Below are 16,087 nucleotides of genomic sequence, written 5' to 3'. Positions count from 1 at the left end.
CGAAGCTATTACAGGCCTGAAAGTTAATGTAGGTAAGAGTGAGATTGTTCCTATTGGGGATGTTGGGAATTTGAATGCTTTGGCCCGTACCCTATGTTGCAAGGTGGGCACATTGCCTATGAGATATCTGGGCATGCCTCTTGGGCCCATTATAAGGATGTGTCGATATGGAATCCTATTATAGAAAAGATGGAGAAACGGCTTTCTGGTTGTAAAAGACTTTATTTGTCCAAAGGTGGCAGGCTTACTTTGTTAAAAAGTACTCTCTCAAGCCTTCCCACCTACTTTTTATCTTTGTTTACTATCCCTTAGGCGGTGGCAGCTAGGATAGAAAGAATTCAGAGGTATTTCCTTTGGGGGGCTCGGAGGATGTTTTTAAATACCCTTTAGTTGCTTGGGATAAGGTTTGTTTGCCTATTGAGAGTGGTGGCTTGGGGATTCGGAGGATTGAGTTGTTTAACAAGGCCTTACTCGGGAAGTGGTTGTGGCGTTTTGGAAATGAAAGTAACAGATTATGGCGTTAGGTTATAGCAGCCAAATATGGTGAGGGGAGAGGGGGCTGGTGCATTAGAGGGGTAAGAGGTTCTCACGGGTGTGGGATGTGGAGAAGTATTAAGGAAGGCATAGGGAAGTTCCTTAGTCAAATTCAGTTTAATGTGGGGGAGGGTTACTGGGTTAGTTTTTGGCATGACCCTTGGTGTGGGCCTATTCCTTTAAAGGAGCTTTTTCCTGCTATGTTTGCGTGCTCTCTTTCTAAAGAAGCATGGGTCTCCGACTTGGTTATATCTAATTCTGAAGGAAATAGGAGCTGGAATTTACTTTTCCGTCATGGTCCTAAGATTGGGAGGCAGTCACTGTTTATTCCTTTTTTGAGCTTATTTATTCCGCTATGCCGAGAGGTGAGGGGGAGGATCACTGGGTTTGGAGATTGACCACGTCTGGGGTTTTTGATGTGCGCTCTTTTTATAAGCTATTATATAGTCCTAACACTGATGATTTTCCTTGGAAGGGCATTTGGTGTGCAAAGGTGCCTAAACGGGTGTCTTTCTTCCTACGGGCAGCAGTTAATGATGAAAGAACCGCGTGTTGTTATCACCTTCTTTAATAAAAAGGGCCTTGGACTTCTGCCTCCAAGAAATCTCTTCCAAAGAAGCCAAGTAATCTATATCCGATTTAACCACCAACCTTCTAGCCCTGTCCTCTGGAGTCATCACCTGCATCTCTTCTCTCATGTCAATGTCTAAGAGCTCAGTCAGTAGACTCTTTTTTTTAAAAGCTACATCTCCAAAAACATGCTTGTTCCAATGCTTCAAATCCCCTTTCAAAGCTTTCAACTTACAAGCTAAAACATAACTAGGCAGCCCCACAAAGTGATAACTATTCCACCAAAGTCGCACCTTATCCAAAAAACCCTCCACCTTAAGCCACATATTTTCAAATCTAAAAGGGCTTTTCCCCCTTGAAACTCCACCCGCCTCCACTAGTAAAGGACAGTGATCGGACACCACCCTAGGGAGAGTCCTTTGGGATACATCTAAGAAATGCTCCTCCCAATCAGCTGACATCAAAACTCTATCAATTCTGGACATTGACGGATTATCTGAATCTCGAAACCAGGTATACTCACCTCCCACCAAAGGCAAATCCACTAGCAAATGATTTGCAATAAAATCCGAAAATTTAAACATAGCTGGACTAAAAGAATTACAGCCAAGTCTCTCAATTGGGTATCTAACAACATTGAAATCACCAACTAAGCACCAAGCCCCATCCCACCATGACCGCACAGAGTCCAGTTCTGCCCACATGGCATCCCTAAGGCTTCCGTTAGTCGGACCGTACACCCCTGAACAGATCCATTCAAAGCCATCTGACACTCCCTTTAATAAAACTGAAACTGAAAAACTACCAACCACTAGATCAATTTTCTCAAAAACCCTTCTATCCCACATCAGGATTATACCCCCAGCTGTATGCAAGGCATCTAAGGCCCCCCAGGCATCTAAGGCCCCCCAGATTCTTGAAGACAAACAATATCACACTTCCACTCCCTTAAGAGGTTCTTCACAACTACTCTCTTATGAGGATCATTCAGACCCCTCACATTCCAAGATAGAAGTTTCAAAATCATTGACCAACAGACAAACCCAAACCAGAGGATGTCAATCTGCCTCTAGTACCTCTACCAGAATGCCCATCATAATTAATAGAAGAAAACAAATTCCTTAATTCCCTCATACCTTTTTGGGTAGAGTTGCTTGTCTGGCGAGTAGCAGCAATAGTCTCTTGCTGCTCCCAAACCCTCTCAATTTTTTGGAAAAAATCAATACACTGTCTCTCGTGGCAAGCAATGGGGAATCCCACAAAAGTACCAAATCCTTTTATCATCGTTCTTACCCATTCTGAAGGCTCCAATTCCTCCTCCATAGAAGACCCAATTGAATCTTCTTCCAAAGTGACGAGATCACTGACATAATATGGGTCCCATAGAGCCAAAGGTGTAATGTCCACACAACCCACCTCAGTTACAGGAAAGGGCAAGTCTAAACCCACCTCGGGCTTCATGGCAACAGCAGGAGGGCAGCCCGATCCCTCACCGGAGCTCAAGATCACTCCTTCCTCTTCCTCATTAATCTGATCAGTACCCATCTCGTTACCCAGCTCAGACAAAGGGGAAAAACGATTTTGATTCTCCCACTATGACCCTTTATTCAGAATTGGAGACTCCATCTCTTCGATGACCCCAGAGGGTAGAGGATAAATCAGAATCGGAGACTCCAACTCTCCGGTGACCCCAAAGGGTAGTGGGAGGGCAGAAGCGACGATATCGCCTTCCATATCGGGGTGCAAAGCCACTGGGTTGGGTGCGAGCATCACCGGAGCTTGATCAGGACTTGGTAACGCCGATTTGACTCTCGTCGGAGCCTCAGGCATCTCCGAGACCGGCACCGCTGCTGTCATCGGTGACCCAGCATCGCCCTTTGTAAGTCCTTTTGGGCTCTCACCAACTTCCCACAAAGATTGACCCACGGAGACTCTTTTAAAGGACTTAGGTTTGACCGAAGTACCCTCACTAAGTGAGGGTACTGTAGCCACGGGTTGGGCTTTAACAAGCCCACCAGAAGGTGCTATAATATCAAGCCCACCACCAACAGCCCTAGGCCCTCTGAACTCCTTATCAACCAGACAGGTAACGTACCGTCTCCCACCCTCAGGCTTGAACACTCTCAAATTCAACACAGCTGGAGTCAACTTAAAAATGAAAGCCCACGTGGGTTTGCCATTTTTTATTGAAACTTTGCCATTTATAACTGTACCATTTTCTGTAGAGTCTCCATGAATCACGTTCTGCCCCGATATAGTTCCAAAATTTTCAAAATTTCTGAACTTTTGCTTATTACCAAAAACAGATAAAAATTTCCCACTCCGGCCACCACCAGCAGACTGACCTCCTCCACCACCTTTTATGGAGGATACTTCAGCCAAAGAAGCTGGTTTTGCACCAGAGAAAAAATGCTTTAACTCTCTCTGAAATAAAGACCAGCCTGCATGATTAGAGCTTGCTGGTATCATGATACAGCCTCTCCTAGAACCTCCAAAATATACTGCAATAACTACAAACAGACCAGCTTTGTTAGATCTCCCACAGAACTCTAACAACTTCCCATTTTCCCTGAATCTCTTACAGAGTAAAACATGGCTAGGCACCCAATCTCGTATATCTTCGAGACAAGTATATATCCACTCCATGCCCCTACGGCCAACCCAAATAGAGCTCTTAACATTCCGCCGTGTCTCATGTATAGCATACGAATCAGACCACCCCCCATCAAAAGAAAAAGAAAAAGATTTTGCATCAATATGAAATGACCTCTTGCTGCTCCCAAGAACAGAGGACTGAGGTTTAGGAGGGATGTTTAGAGAGGTTTCAATGGAGGGAGACCTTGGTATGGTTAAAGGTGCAGGTATAAGGGTAGGCTGTTTAGGCAAATCTTGGTTAGACCCTTGAGGTGGTGGGGAAGGGGAAGGCAAAGGTAGAGGTGGAGGAGGGTGGGGGGAGGGGGGGTGGGGGGAAGGATATGGGAAAAACCCAAACTGTGGAGGAAAGCATATGGAGGAGGGAGAAGGAAAATGTGAGGGTGGCAAAAAAGGAAAGAAAGAAGGTGAAGGTTGAGGAAGAGGGAGAGGGTGGGGTGGAGAGGGTGAGGAAGGGATGTCATCAGACCAAAGGATGATGTCCAAACACTACAGCTGCTCTCTCTCTCTCTCAATTCTCACTTCTCTCTCTCTCTCTCTCTCTCTCTCTCTCTCTCTCTCTCTCTCTCTCTCTCTAAAATATAGTAAAGAAGATAAAGATGATAACTATAGGGGAGAATTGCTTTACACCTTAGTCCCACATGTGTAGTAGTGGTAGATGAATCCTGTGAGATGCATTGAGCTCTACAGGCCTAATTTCAGCAAGATGCATTGAGCTTAAGTGACCCCTACCAAGAAAAGAAGATGAAGACATAAAGAGGACAATGATGTGAGTTTTGGTTTCAAGATTTTCTTCCTCCAGTTTTCTTTCCCTTCTACTTCTCCCTCTCCCTCTCCTTCCTCCTCTAACTTCCACCCATTACCTCGCTGTCTATAATTAGTTGTTTCCCAAGAAAGAGGAAAGCATATGGTAGCACACATTGCAGGCACTTAAGAAAAAGTAGTTTTATAGGAAGAGCACATTAAATCTGCCATCAATCCTGTGACTACTACTGGTTTCCAAGACTTGTCCAAGAAATTTTAATAGTTTCCACCTTGTAAGTGGGAGTCAACTATGAACCTTTCTTTCATGAACTTCTTTCCTTGAAATATTACCACTAATGGTTTGCTCCACGATCAACCATGCAAATTTCAATAGCCTATATGATCCACACCTACCAAACATTAGAACCTGCATTTGAATCTTAAATCTCCTCACTCCCCCCCCCCCCTTCCCCCACACCAACCCCACCCACCACCAAAAAAAAAAAAAAAAAAAAAAAAAAAAAAAAAAATCCTCTTTTACAAGTGGATCATAAACAAGTCTCCTCATACAGCTGGAGCTCCTCCAAAACTAAATCCTTGAATCTAACTCATGTTTAATGCCATTTGGTTGCCCAATATTAGAAAATACAAAGAGGAAAGGGCTTTGCCAATAGTCCAATGGGCCTTTTTTGGTTTTACTTGAGTTTACTTACTTAATTTGGACTTAATAGTAAAGCCCAACGAGTCCGAGTCCAAGTCCTTATTACTATTTTATTTTTAACTAAAGTCCTATTTCAACTAGGAATATGTATAAGTCTTCTATTTAAAGAGTTGTAATGCTTTCTAATGGAATTAATAATATATTTTCAGAACTTAAGAGCTATGAAGATTTCGTTTATATTTTGCGCGATGCAACCCTCTCCAAGGTGATGCCAAGGAACCCTAGGGGGATGTTTAGTTCGCCGTGATGTTACATTACATTATAATATTATATTATTGTAATCTTATTAATGTAATCTCAATATAAGAACAGAACATTACCTTGTTTAGGAAGGTGATGTGATATATTTTGTAATTTTAGATTATGGTAATGTTAGAAAAAAATAAAATAAATCATAAACCTTAATGTCACATTATCGTAATGTCCATCAAGGGCACATCACAACGAACCAAATGCCCCCTAGGTGTGATGCTTAGGAAGTCTAGGTGTGATACCTAGAATGTTATTTCTTCTTTAATTTACTGTTCACGAATTATTGTTCACAGCACTGGAACAGTGGCCCAAATTCTGATTTTTCTCCTTTGTTTCATCCCCAAACCCTACTAATCCTTGTCCCCTTTGGAAACCCTATAATCCCTACTATTTTCCAGCCTTTTCCTCACCAAAACCTAAACCATTTAGCCCAATTGGGTCTTTACCCATTTAACCTAAATTTTTAATTGAGTTGGATCAAGACTTACCCAAATTAAGTGGATCATGGGTGGGTTAATGGATATGGGTTAAAAAAAAAAAATTATGGTAGTTTTCTCTTTTTTTTTTTTAATGAAGCTTGCATGGCCACTAATAAAAGGATTTCGTATAAAATTAACATAAATGATATAACACACCACTAAGCAACTAAATTATATACAATGTTAGCAACAAATATTTGGTGAATTAAGTTTAAAATTCAAAGATTTTTATTTATTTATTTAATATAAAACCACTAAAAAAACCATCACGGCATCACCATTATATACCAATACCATAAATAGATACTTCCTTCAAACTAATTACCAATCTCTTTTTTTTTTTTTTTTTTAATATAAAATTAAACTGTCAGAATTTTCTTACTCCGAACATTAATAAGAGTGGCGTGCCTATACAACTCAATTGTTCCACCAAAATTAAAATAAATTAATAAAGTTGCAATTGAGTTATAATCTCAAATGCATAAAAATTCCTTCCACAAGGAATAATGATTAAGAAAACAATTTTTGTAATATGAGTATTGATAAAACAGCTGCACCTCTTGCCACATAAATAAGCAGAAAATTTAAAGAGCGCTATGCAATTAAAAATGAAGAATGCAGCAGTTGGAAATTATTACCTGGTAAGAAGGCCCAAAAGCAATTCCAGTTAGCTTGACCTGATCCTCTCTCGGCCGATTTTTCATCAACTCATCCTGCTTGACCTCAACTATTTCTTCCGTAGGAATCTCTTTTCTCCCTCTCTTCCCCAGCACAGTAACCGCACTTTGTGAGGTCGAGCTCCCCGACAAAGTATCACCCCAATTCCTCCCATAAATAGCATCATAACTCAAACTCTCACCACCGCTACTAACATATTGTGATTGATCATCCATGTTGACATTGAGATTGTGATGACTACCCAATTCGTAATTTGCATAACAGGATTCGGCAGGGGGTTGGGGGGCCTCAATGGTGGCTCGACGGCTCGAAAGAACGCCCAAAGTGATGGAGTTCTTGGGTGCCGGAATGCTGGACAAGAACGACTTCACAGACGGGGCTTGAGCAGCAGCCAAAGACTCGGATTCCTTTCGCCGATTGCTTTCCTTTTCTTCGTCTTCGTCATCCTCATCCTCATCGTGTGTTGATTTTATGGGAGGACGGAATTGGACAACCCTTTTGGGTTGATGTTGGTGTTGGTTGGGATTTGGATTTGGATTTGGGTTTAGGGATTTGGATTTGGGTTGGGGGAGGGATAGAAAGAGAGAGGAAGATTTAGGTTTAGGGAGAGAAAGGAAAGGAGATGATTTTGATTCTTCTTCTTCTTCTTCTTCTTCTGAAGAGCCGTAGCTAGCTAGCAAAGAGTCCATAGCGAAAGGGAGATCTTCTGTTTAAGAAACTATAATCTTCTGTTTGCTATATTTTTGGTTTTCGGGGGAGAAGTGAGGTGCTGGTGATTGTGGTTGTTTTGGGTCAACACTCAACACTCATCGCCAGATCTCTCTAATTACGAACACTTCGGTTTTCGCTTTATTTATTTATTTATTTATTTATTTATTTTTTTAATCTCTACCGCCTTGGCCGTAAATAAACCAAGTCGATTATGAACAATTTGGACTCGGCTTGATAGAAAGCTTATTTATATTTGTCTATTTATAAATAAACCAAACTTGAGCCTTAATTTTAGGCTCATTTAATAAATAAGCCGAGCCCAAGCAAAAAAATTTATTCACGAACAAACTTATGAGAGATATTAAGCTTGATTCATAATAATTCAAGTATAGATTCATTTATAAGTTTATATATGTTAGCTAAATATATTTATTACACATATCTTTATATCTATATCTATATATATATAATAGACAAAGCTGAGAGAAAGTAAGTGCTTACAATTAAGGACGCATTGACAAATCAAAAAAGTGACGTAACTTTAAAAAGTGACACATTGTATCGTTTAGCAACGCTATAGCACCGTTTAAAAGCCTTTGGTTATAAAAGGAAAACTAACCGGTTACAATACTCCCAAAAAAACACTTGCGATACTGAGAACGAAGGAGGAGAGAGAGATCGAGAGATTAAAAACTGAAACCCAAAACATCAGACATAGATCAAGATGAAGAAGAGTCGTACAGTCTCTTTCAATATCCCCAAACTCTCTCTCTTCTCACGAACCCAAATCTTTTTCTTCAAGAATATTCAATCCCTTCAATCTAGGCTCCAGGTTTGTTCTTTAATTCAATCTTTTTCCATTTCAAGATTCACGTATTTGTTTCTTCCTCTCTATATTATTGAATTCCTCAAATTTTTAAATTTTTCTGAAAAATCAGATTTGAATCGATCTTTGTGTGTGTGTGTATAGCGAACGGAGAAAGGAGAGAGAGATCGTGAAAAGAGAGAGACAGAGATAGAGAGAAGGGTGCCACCCATATCTTCTGCCATCACCATAAGGGCGCCAACCAGATCTTCTGCCACCGCCGTAAGCCTCCACGGTAAAGTTCTGTTTTAAATTTAAAAAATTAGGGTTTTTGGTTTTTATTTGGAGAATCAATTGGGTGTTAATTATGATTTAGATTGGTATTTTGGGTCAGAGTTGGTTTTGATTAATAAATTGGTATTTTGGGTCAAAAATAGAGAGAGGCAATGAAACAGAGAAAGGCGATGAGTACACGAAGAAAGAAGCAGAGAAAGAGAGAGGCGACGAAATCAAAAAGCTTCAAGAAACAATTTTGCAGACCCAAAACCTTGGCAGAACGGTAAACAGAGAAAGCACGGAGTGGGGACTGGGTAGGGAAAAATCTGCCACCATCAAAGAGACAGGCTGTGTACCCATAATGGTAAAGTTAATGTATTCGATTTTTTCCTTTTCCTTTTCGTTTTTAAATCTGGGAATTGAATATAATTTAGGTTTGAATTTCTTGGTTGGATTGGTTTAGATTTAGATTTTTTTAATAATTTACTCAGGAATTTGGATGAGAATAGGTTTTGCTTTGCCTATTTGGGTTGCATTCGTTTTGGGTAACTGCCTACATTATATTGTATCCCAGCATTAACACCGTTTGGCAGTCTTTGTGTATATATATTAAAAAAAAAACGGTTAAAGTCAAATAATAAAAAAAGGGAAGGAGAAACCTAGAGATGTAGAGAAAGGGAAGGAGAAAAAAAAAACGCTTACGATACAGTGGAGACAGAGTTCATACCGTCAGTCATCACCATCCCTTGCCAGACTTAGACCATCAGATTGCCGGAACCGACATCAACAAAGGTAAATTTTTTCCTCAATTTTGTAGGTTTGGGTATAAAACATTACTTTTAATTAAGTTTTTTTGTTGGGTAGGTTTAGATTTGATTCGTTTTTGTTTTGGGTTTTTGGATTCTCTATCAAAATGTTTGTTTTCTCAATTTTAGATATTTACTTTTGTTTTGTTTTTGTTAGTTTTTTTAGATTACAGAAATCACTAAAAATATTGATTTTGGTTTGGGTACTTCTGTTTCTAATCTTAAGGAAATTGTTGGGATTAAATAAGAATAGGATTGAATGTTGCATTGATATTTATTTTAGGTCTTTTTACCGTATGAAAAACTTGATTCCATTATGAAATAAAAAAACTAGATTCAATTTCTCCTCTATCCTCCCCCTCCTTCTTTTAGGCAAAATCAAAAGCAAATGGAAAGCGGGATGGTTATCTCAATCTATGCCAATCTGACTGCTCCTCTTTCAGGTTCTTACATTTTCCACCGTTTCTTATATTACTAATGATTTCCACTTCTTTACTTTACTCTTTCAGATTTCAGGAGGCATATACACGGGCCAATCTGTGGTAAATAAAATCTATTTTGATTTTTCCTTCAAATTTTGAGTTTAACTAAATGCTAATTGATTTTTTATTTTGGGCAGAGAGTTGTTCCTACGGATATTAACGGAAGGGAAAAAGTGTTCCCTCGGAGTACAATTGATAGTCGATGAGTGCATTCAAAAACTCAACCACTATTGCACTGTTGATGATGTTCAACTACGGTCCAATCCTAGAAATGCAAGTTATATACATATATGTTCACTTTTATCTAATCTTGGCCTTCTTTAAGTTTTATCTTTGAAATGAATTTTTGTTTCATATTAATAATCAAATTCTACATTGATTTGTTCATTTATGTGTTGGTATTTTTATGTTATATGCAAAGCAAAAACTGATAATTCGATGTAATTATGGACATACCGAGTGCACAAAAATTGTGTGTTCTTACTAAAACAACAACATCAACCAAGCATTAATCCCAAAATTTTGGGGTTGATATGGACATGGATCACACAGTGATATGTCGATTCTTAAAAAAAAAATTAAGCAATGATACATTGGGGATATAGGGATTAAATCAATTAATATATTTAGGTGTATTTTATTTTATTTAAAGTATAGGGATTTTGGAGTGTTCATGCTTCTAAGGCTATAGATCTTTAGAGGGTCGGCCATGTATTCTTTTCTGCCATTCTAAATTGTTTGTCTTAATTATTTTTTTTTTCTACTTTTAAATTGATGCCATGTGTTATAGTGATACAAGGGCTTAAGTTGATGATGAAGATACAGCAATGATGAACATTATCAGGTCTGATGATTGGGTCACCATTAAAATCACAAACTAGACAATGATGGTGAATTCCTTATCCACATCTCTCATTGCTTAGGTTTTTCTTATTCACTTTCAATTTTAAATAAATTTTTACTTAAAACTTTGAAGAAACATTCAATGCTTTTTGCAACAGGAATCAACTATGCTGATATGACGAATTAGCTTTTGCGTCATTGGCTCCATCTGATGAATCAGTACCTAGCAGCTCTAGAAAGAAGTCCAAGTGATGATTGCCATGTTCATGCAATACAAAAAACACCATTGTTTATGCCAGAAAGGGTATGATCAATTTGAAAATTTTACATGCTTTAATTACTGTTGGAATCATGGACAGTGATTCAGGCTTGAAATATGTTTATGAGAAATTCTATTTACATCATTTATAGAAAGTAATTCGTACAAGGAAAAGTTATAAAGTAAATGCATAATATATTCCTAAGGTAATTGCAAAGATCAAAGTCAGACATTGGGCATGATATTAGGGGGCAATCTATCATGCTTTATCTGTAGTAAATTAGCTCCTTGATTTAAGCATTGAGGCTGAGAATTTGGCTTCTGCTTGTTGCCATATTGGAATTGAGGCATGGGCTGCAAGTGTGCTTCATTACTTAATATACATCTTTCTTCTTCTAATTTATATTTGATATTTGATTTGCCAATTATGTTGCTCCTTAAATGTTTTTGAAGTGACGTGGTTATACTTTTTTTTTCCCTTTAATTTTGATCTTATTGTTCCNATTTAAAAAATTAGGGTTTTTGTTTTTATTTGGAGAATCAATTGGGTGTTAATTATGATTTAGATTGGTATTTTGGGTCAGAGTTGGTTTTGATTAATAAATTGGTATTTTGGGTCAAAAATAGAGAGAGGCAATGAAACAGAGAAAGGCGATGAGTACACGAAGAAAGAAGCAGAGAAAGAGAGAGGCGACGAAATCAAAAAGCTTCAAGAAACAATTTTGCAGACCCAAAACCTTGGCAGAACGGTAAACAGAGAAAGCACGGAGTGGGGACTGGGTAGGGAAAAATCTGCCACCATCAAAGAGACAGGCTGTGTACCCATAACTGGTAAAGTTAATGTATTCGATTTTTTCCTTTTCCTTTTCGTTTTTAAATCTGGGAATTGAATATAATTTAGGTTTGAATTTCTTGGTTGGATTGGTTTAGATTTAGATTTTTTTAATAATTTACTCAGGAATTTGGATGAGAATAGGTTTTGCTTTGCCTATTTGGGTTGCATTCGTTTTGGGTAACTGCCTACATTATATTGTATCCCAGCATTAACACCGTTTGGCAGTCTTTGTGTATATATATTAAAAAAAAAACGGTTAAAGTCAAATAATAAAAAAAAGGGAAGGAGAAACCTAGAGATGTAGAGAAAGGGAAGGAGAAAAAAAAAACGCTTACGATACAGTGGAGACAGAGTTCATACCGTCAGTCATCACCATCCCTTGCCAGACTTAGACCATCAGATTGCCGGAACCGACATCAACAAAGGTAAATTTTTTCCTCAATTTTGTAGGTTTGGGTATAAAACATTACTTTTAATTAAGTTTTTTTGTTGGGTAGGTTTAGATTTGATTCGTTTTTGTTTTGGGTTTTTGGATTCTCTATCAAAATGTTTGTTTTCTCAATTTTAGATATTTACTTTTGTTTTGTTTTTGTTAGTTTTTTTAGATTACAGAAATCACTAAAAATATTGATTTTGGTTTGGGTACTTCTGTTTCTAATCTTAAGGAAATTGTTGGGATTAAATAAGAATAGGATTGAATGTTGCATTGATATTTATTTTAGGTCTTTTTACCGTATGAAAAACTTGATTCCATTATGAAATAAAAAAACTAGATTCAATTTCTCCTCTATCCTCCCCCTCCTTCTTTTAGGCAAAATCAAAAGCAAATGGAAAGCGGGATGGTTATCTCAATCTATGCCAATCTGACTGCTCCTCTTTCAGGTTCTTACATTTTCCACCGTTTCTTATATTACTAATGATTTCCACTTCTTTACTTTACTCTTTCAGATTTCAGGAGGCATATACACGGGCCAATCTGTGGTAAATAAAATCTATTTTGATTTTTCCTTCAAATTTTGAGTTTAACTAAATGCTAATTGATTTTTTATTTTGGGCAGAGAGTTGTTCCTACGGATATTAACGGAAGGGAAAAAGTGTTCCCTCGGAGTACAATTGATAGTCGATGAGTGCATTCAAAAACTCAACCACTATTGCACTGTTGATGATGTTCAACTACGGTCCAATCCTAGAAATGCAAGTTATATACATATATGTTCACTTTTATCTAATCTTGGCCTTCTTTAAGTTTTATCTTTGAAATGAATTTTTGTTTCATATTAATAATCAAATTCTACATTGATTTGTTCATTTATGTGTTGGTATTTTTATGTTATATGCAAAGCAAAAACTGATAATTCGATGTAATTATGGACATACCGAGTGCACAAAAATTGTGTGTTCTTACTAAAACAACAACATCAACCAAGCATTAATCCCAAAATTTTGGGGTTGATATGGACATGGATCACACAGTGATATGTCGATTCTTAAAAAAAAATTAAGCAATGATACATTGGGGATATAGGGATTAAATCAATTAATATATTTAGGTGTATTTTATTTTTATTTAAAGTATAGGGATTTTGGAGTGTTCATGCTTCTAAGGCTATAGATCTTTAGAGGGTCGGCCATGTATTCTTTTCTGCCATTCTAAATTGTTTGTCTTAATTATTTTTTTTTTCTACTTTTAAATTGATGCCATGTGTTATAGTGATACAAGGGCTTAAGTTGATGATGAAGATACAGCAATGATGAACATTATCAGGTCTGATGATTGGGTCACCATTAAAATCACAAACTAGACAATGATGGTGAATTCCTTATCCACATCTCTCATTGCTTAGGTTTTTCTTATTCACTTTCAATTTTAAATAAATTTTTACTTAAAACTTTGAAGAAACATTCAATGCTTTTTGCAACAGGAATCAACTATGCTGATATGACGAATTAGCTTTTGCGTCATTGGCTCCATCTGATGAATCAGTACCTAGCAGCTCTAGAAAGAAGTCCAAGTGATGATTGCCATGTTCATGCAATACAAAAAACACCATTGTTTATGCCAGAAAGGGTATGATCAATTTGAAAATTTTACATGCTTTAATTACTGTTGGAATCATGGACAGTGATTCAGGCTTGAAATATGTTTATGAGAAATTCTATTTACATCATTTATAGAAAGTAATTCGTACAAGGAAAAGTTATAAAGTAAATGCATAATATATTCCTAAGGTAATTGCAAAGATCAAAGTCAGACATTGGGCATGATATTAGGGGGCAATCTATCATGCTTTATCTGTAGTAAATTAGCTCCTTGATTTAAGCATTGAGGCTGAGAATTTGGCTTCTGTTTGTTGCCATATTGGAATTGAGGCATGGGCTGCAAGTGTGCTTCATTACTTAATATACATCTTTCTTCTTCTAATTTATATTTGATATTTGATTTGCCAATTATGTTGCTCCTTAAATGTTTTTGAAGTGACGTGGTTATACATTTTTTTTCCTTTAATTTTGATCTTATTGTTCCTCCCTTCCCTGCCTATTTTTTATGTGAATATTTATCTTTCAAGTTGTTTGTTCTTTAAAATGGAATTAAAAATTCAATGATTGAATTGTGTTTAAGGGCCACTCTCACTTGATTATTTAGCAAAAAAGAATGTGGGTCTTACATAACTTTATTCAATGTGAGTTTAATCTTTGTGAAATTAGGGTCAAGGACTTAGCATCTTTGCAAAATGAACAATGTTGTATGTCGAATCTTTGAGATGAAAAATATAGCATTTTTATTTTTATTCAATATTGTCTAATAGTTGCTTCTTCTTTTCTCCGGCAATAGACTTAAACAATTATTCAATAATTGGGGGCACAACTTAACTAAACGGAAACTAAGAAATTTTATTAATCGTTCAATTTCTTATTGGGGTGTACCTCTCTGTTGCTGCCTTTGGAAGGAGAAGCAAACATTTTTTTATTGATCATATTTTATTTGAGAATAAGTCTAATAGAATGTTGTCTTTATGTAGTGCTTTTGGAAGGAGAGAAGTGCTAAGAAACAGAGTCTGCAACAACATTGAAGCAGATGAAAAATTTTCCTATTCTCAGGCAAATCATGGTCCTCATGGAAGCTTCAGGGTCTAAGAAAGGCAAATGGATTGGTGTTTCATTTCAGTGTAAGAATTTGAAGAAGTTCCAATATGTTCATAGGCTGTCAAAGTTGAAAAGTGCATAGGAAGACTATTGCTATATTGTTATCTTTGAGGGTTCTCCCTATCAAAGTCATGAGAGAATTTGTAGAACAAGCTTCTTTATTTTTTATTCTATATATTTTTCTTTTGGACTTAGGTTCCATGTAAGGTATTATTTTGTCTAATAGATGTTTGTTGTACTCCCCTTGGCCTATTTTTAAATTGGTACAAACTGTTGAAACATAAACTATATAGGACCTATAATACTTTTCAAAGTTGCTATGTCAAGGCCTTAGGCCTTCACTTGGTATCAATTTGGTGGGCAGCAGGTGTTTGTTGAAAGTTGTGAGTATTGGCACTTGGCAGCTAAGTGGTTTGAAATGTTGTAAGTGGAACCTAAGTTTAAACAAGCACCGTGGTCTTCTCTTTTGGTTCTTTGGGCGTCTCTTCAAGTCTTAATCCTTTGTTGTCATGCTCTTGCACTTTTGTTCTTAAGAGTTGGTCTGTCTCTGCTTCTTTTCTATATTGCATTCTATAGGAATTTTGTTTCACTCTTGATTTCTCCGTCTCATCGAAATGATTTTTAGTTTTGATATTTGGCTCAAATGGTTATGATTGGTAGGAATAATTGTATTTGGTGAGTGATTAGTTTCTCAGATCTTATTATTGTCAAATTAGATGCATTTATATTTTATGGTGATGACCTTAGTATTTCATTTTGAGTTTTGATTCCAGAGTCATGTGGATAAAACAAAGTACTTGAAGTAGTTGAGGTCTCAAAGGATATACATGATTCTAAAGAAAATTTACCATCTATCAATTTCAATGACAAGATTCTAAACTCAAGTGTAGGTGCACAATCCAAACTCTGTATGAGTAACAATGATTGTAGTTTGTGAACCAAATATGTTGGAGAGATTGTAATAGAACTTGAAATTTCACTTTTAACTCTTAATTACAATTGCATTTTTGGTCCATTCTATTGTTTTATTTATTTATTTTTTTAAACTATTTCTGATAATAATATTATACTCAATCCATCTTTATTTAATCATCCTATTGTTTGAGACTTCCTGTTATAGAAAGCACACAAATTTGAAATTCATACTTAAATTTAAGACCCTTGAAGGAAAAAATTATATTCGTTTAATTAATCATTAGCTTTTAGTTTTATCTAAGTATAATATATTAAGTTGATTGTTTCCTGATTCATAAAATGATCTCGTGCATTGCGCGGGTTAAATGCTAGTTTTAATAA

General features: G+C 36.7%; 1 protein-coding gene and 3 long non-coding RNA genes across 4 annotated transcripts; 3 read left to right on the top strand and 1 right to left on the bottom strand.

The window, feature by feature from the left end:
• Positions 1-6,336: 6,336 nt before the first annotated feature.
• On the bottom strand, positions 6,337-7,470 carry LOC136071539 (uncharacterized). Its single transcript, XM_065782961.1, has one exon. It carries the CDS (start codon positions 7,317-7,319, stop codon positions 6,555-6,557), a length of 765 nt encoding a protein of 254 aa, XP_065639033.1. The 5' UTR covers positions 7,320-7,470; the 3' UTR covers positions 6,337-6,554.
• Positions 7,471-9,074: 1,604 nt separating this feature from the next.
• LOC136071537 (uncharacterized) lies at positions 9,075-10,226 on the top strand. The gene is made up of 3 exons (XR_010632836.1): positions 9,075-9,214; positions 9,738-9,770; positions 9,848-10,226. It is a non-coding gene; the product is annotated as an uncharacterized LOC136071537 (long non-coding RNA).
• A 1,218-nt stretch (positions 10,227-11,444) lies between these two features.
• Positions 11,445-13,084, top strand: LOC136071535 (uncharacterized). The gene is made up of 3 exons (XR_010632833.1): positions 11,445-12,072; positions 12,596-12,628; positions 12,706-13,084. It is a non-coding gene; the product is annotated as an uncharacterized LOC136071535 (long non-coding RNA).
• A 165-nt stretch (positions 13,085-13,249) lies between these two features.
• On the top strand, positions 13,250-15,193 carry LOC136071536 (uncharacterized). The gene is made up of 3 exons (XR_010632835.1): positions 13,250-13,458; positions 13,570-13,715; positions 14,668-15,193. It is a non-coding gene; the product is annotated as an uncharacterized LOC136071536 (long non-coding RNA).
• Positions 15,194-16,087: the final 894 nt, after the last annotated feature.

Source organism: Quercus suber, unplaced genomic scaffold (assembly GCF_002906115.3).
Source record: "Quercus suber isolate HL8 unplaced genomic scaffold, Cork oak 2.0 scaffold_322, whole genome shotgun sequence".
Taxonomy (NCBI): Eukaryota; Viridiplantae; Streptophyta; class Magnoliopsida; order Fagales; family Fagaceae; genus Quercus; species Quercus suber.
The sequence above is the reverse complement of the archived record's forward strand: the minus strand, read 5'-3'. Positions and strand labels throughout refer to the sequence as shown.

Bases quoted from the DNA above. Each gene is read 5' to 3' on its own strand.
- LOC136071539 (XM_065782961.1), bottom strand. From the start codon at position 7,319: ATGGACTCTTTGCTAGCTAGCTACGGCTCTTCAGAAGAAGAAGAAGAA.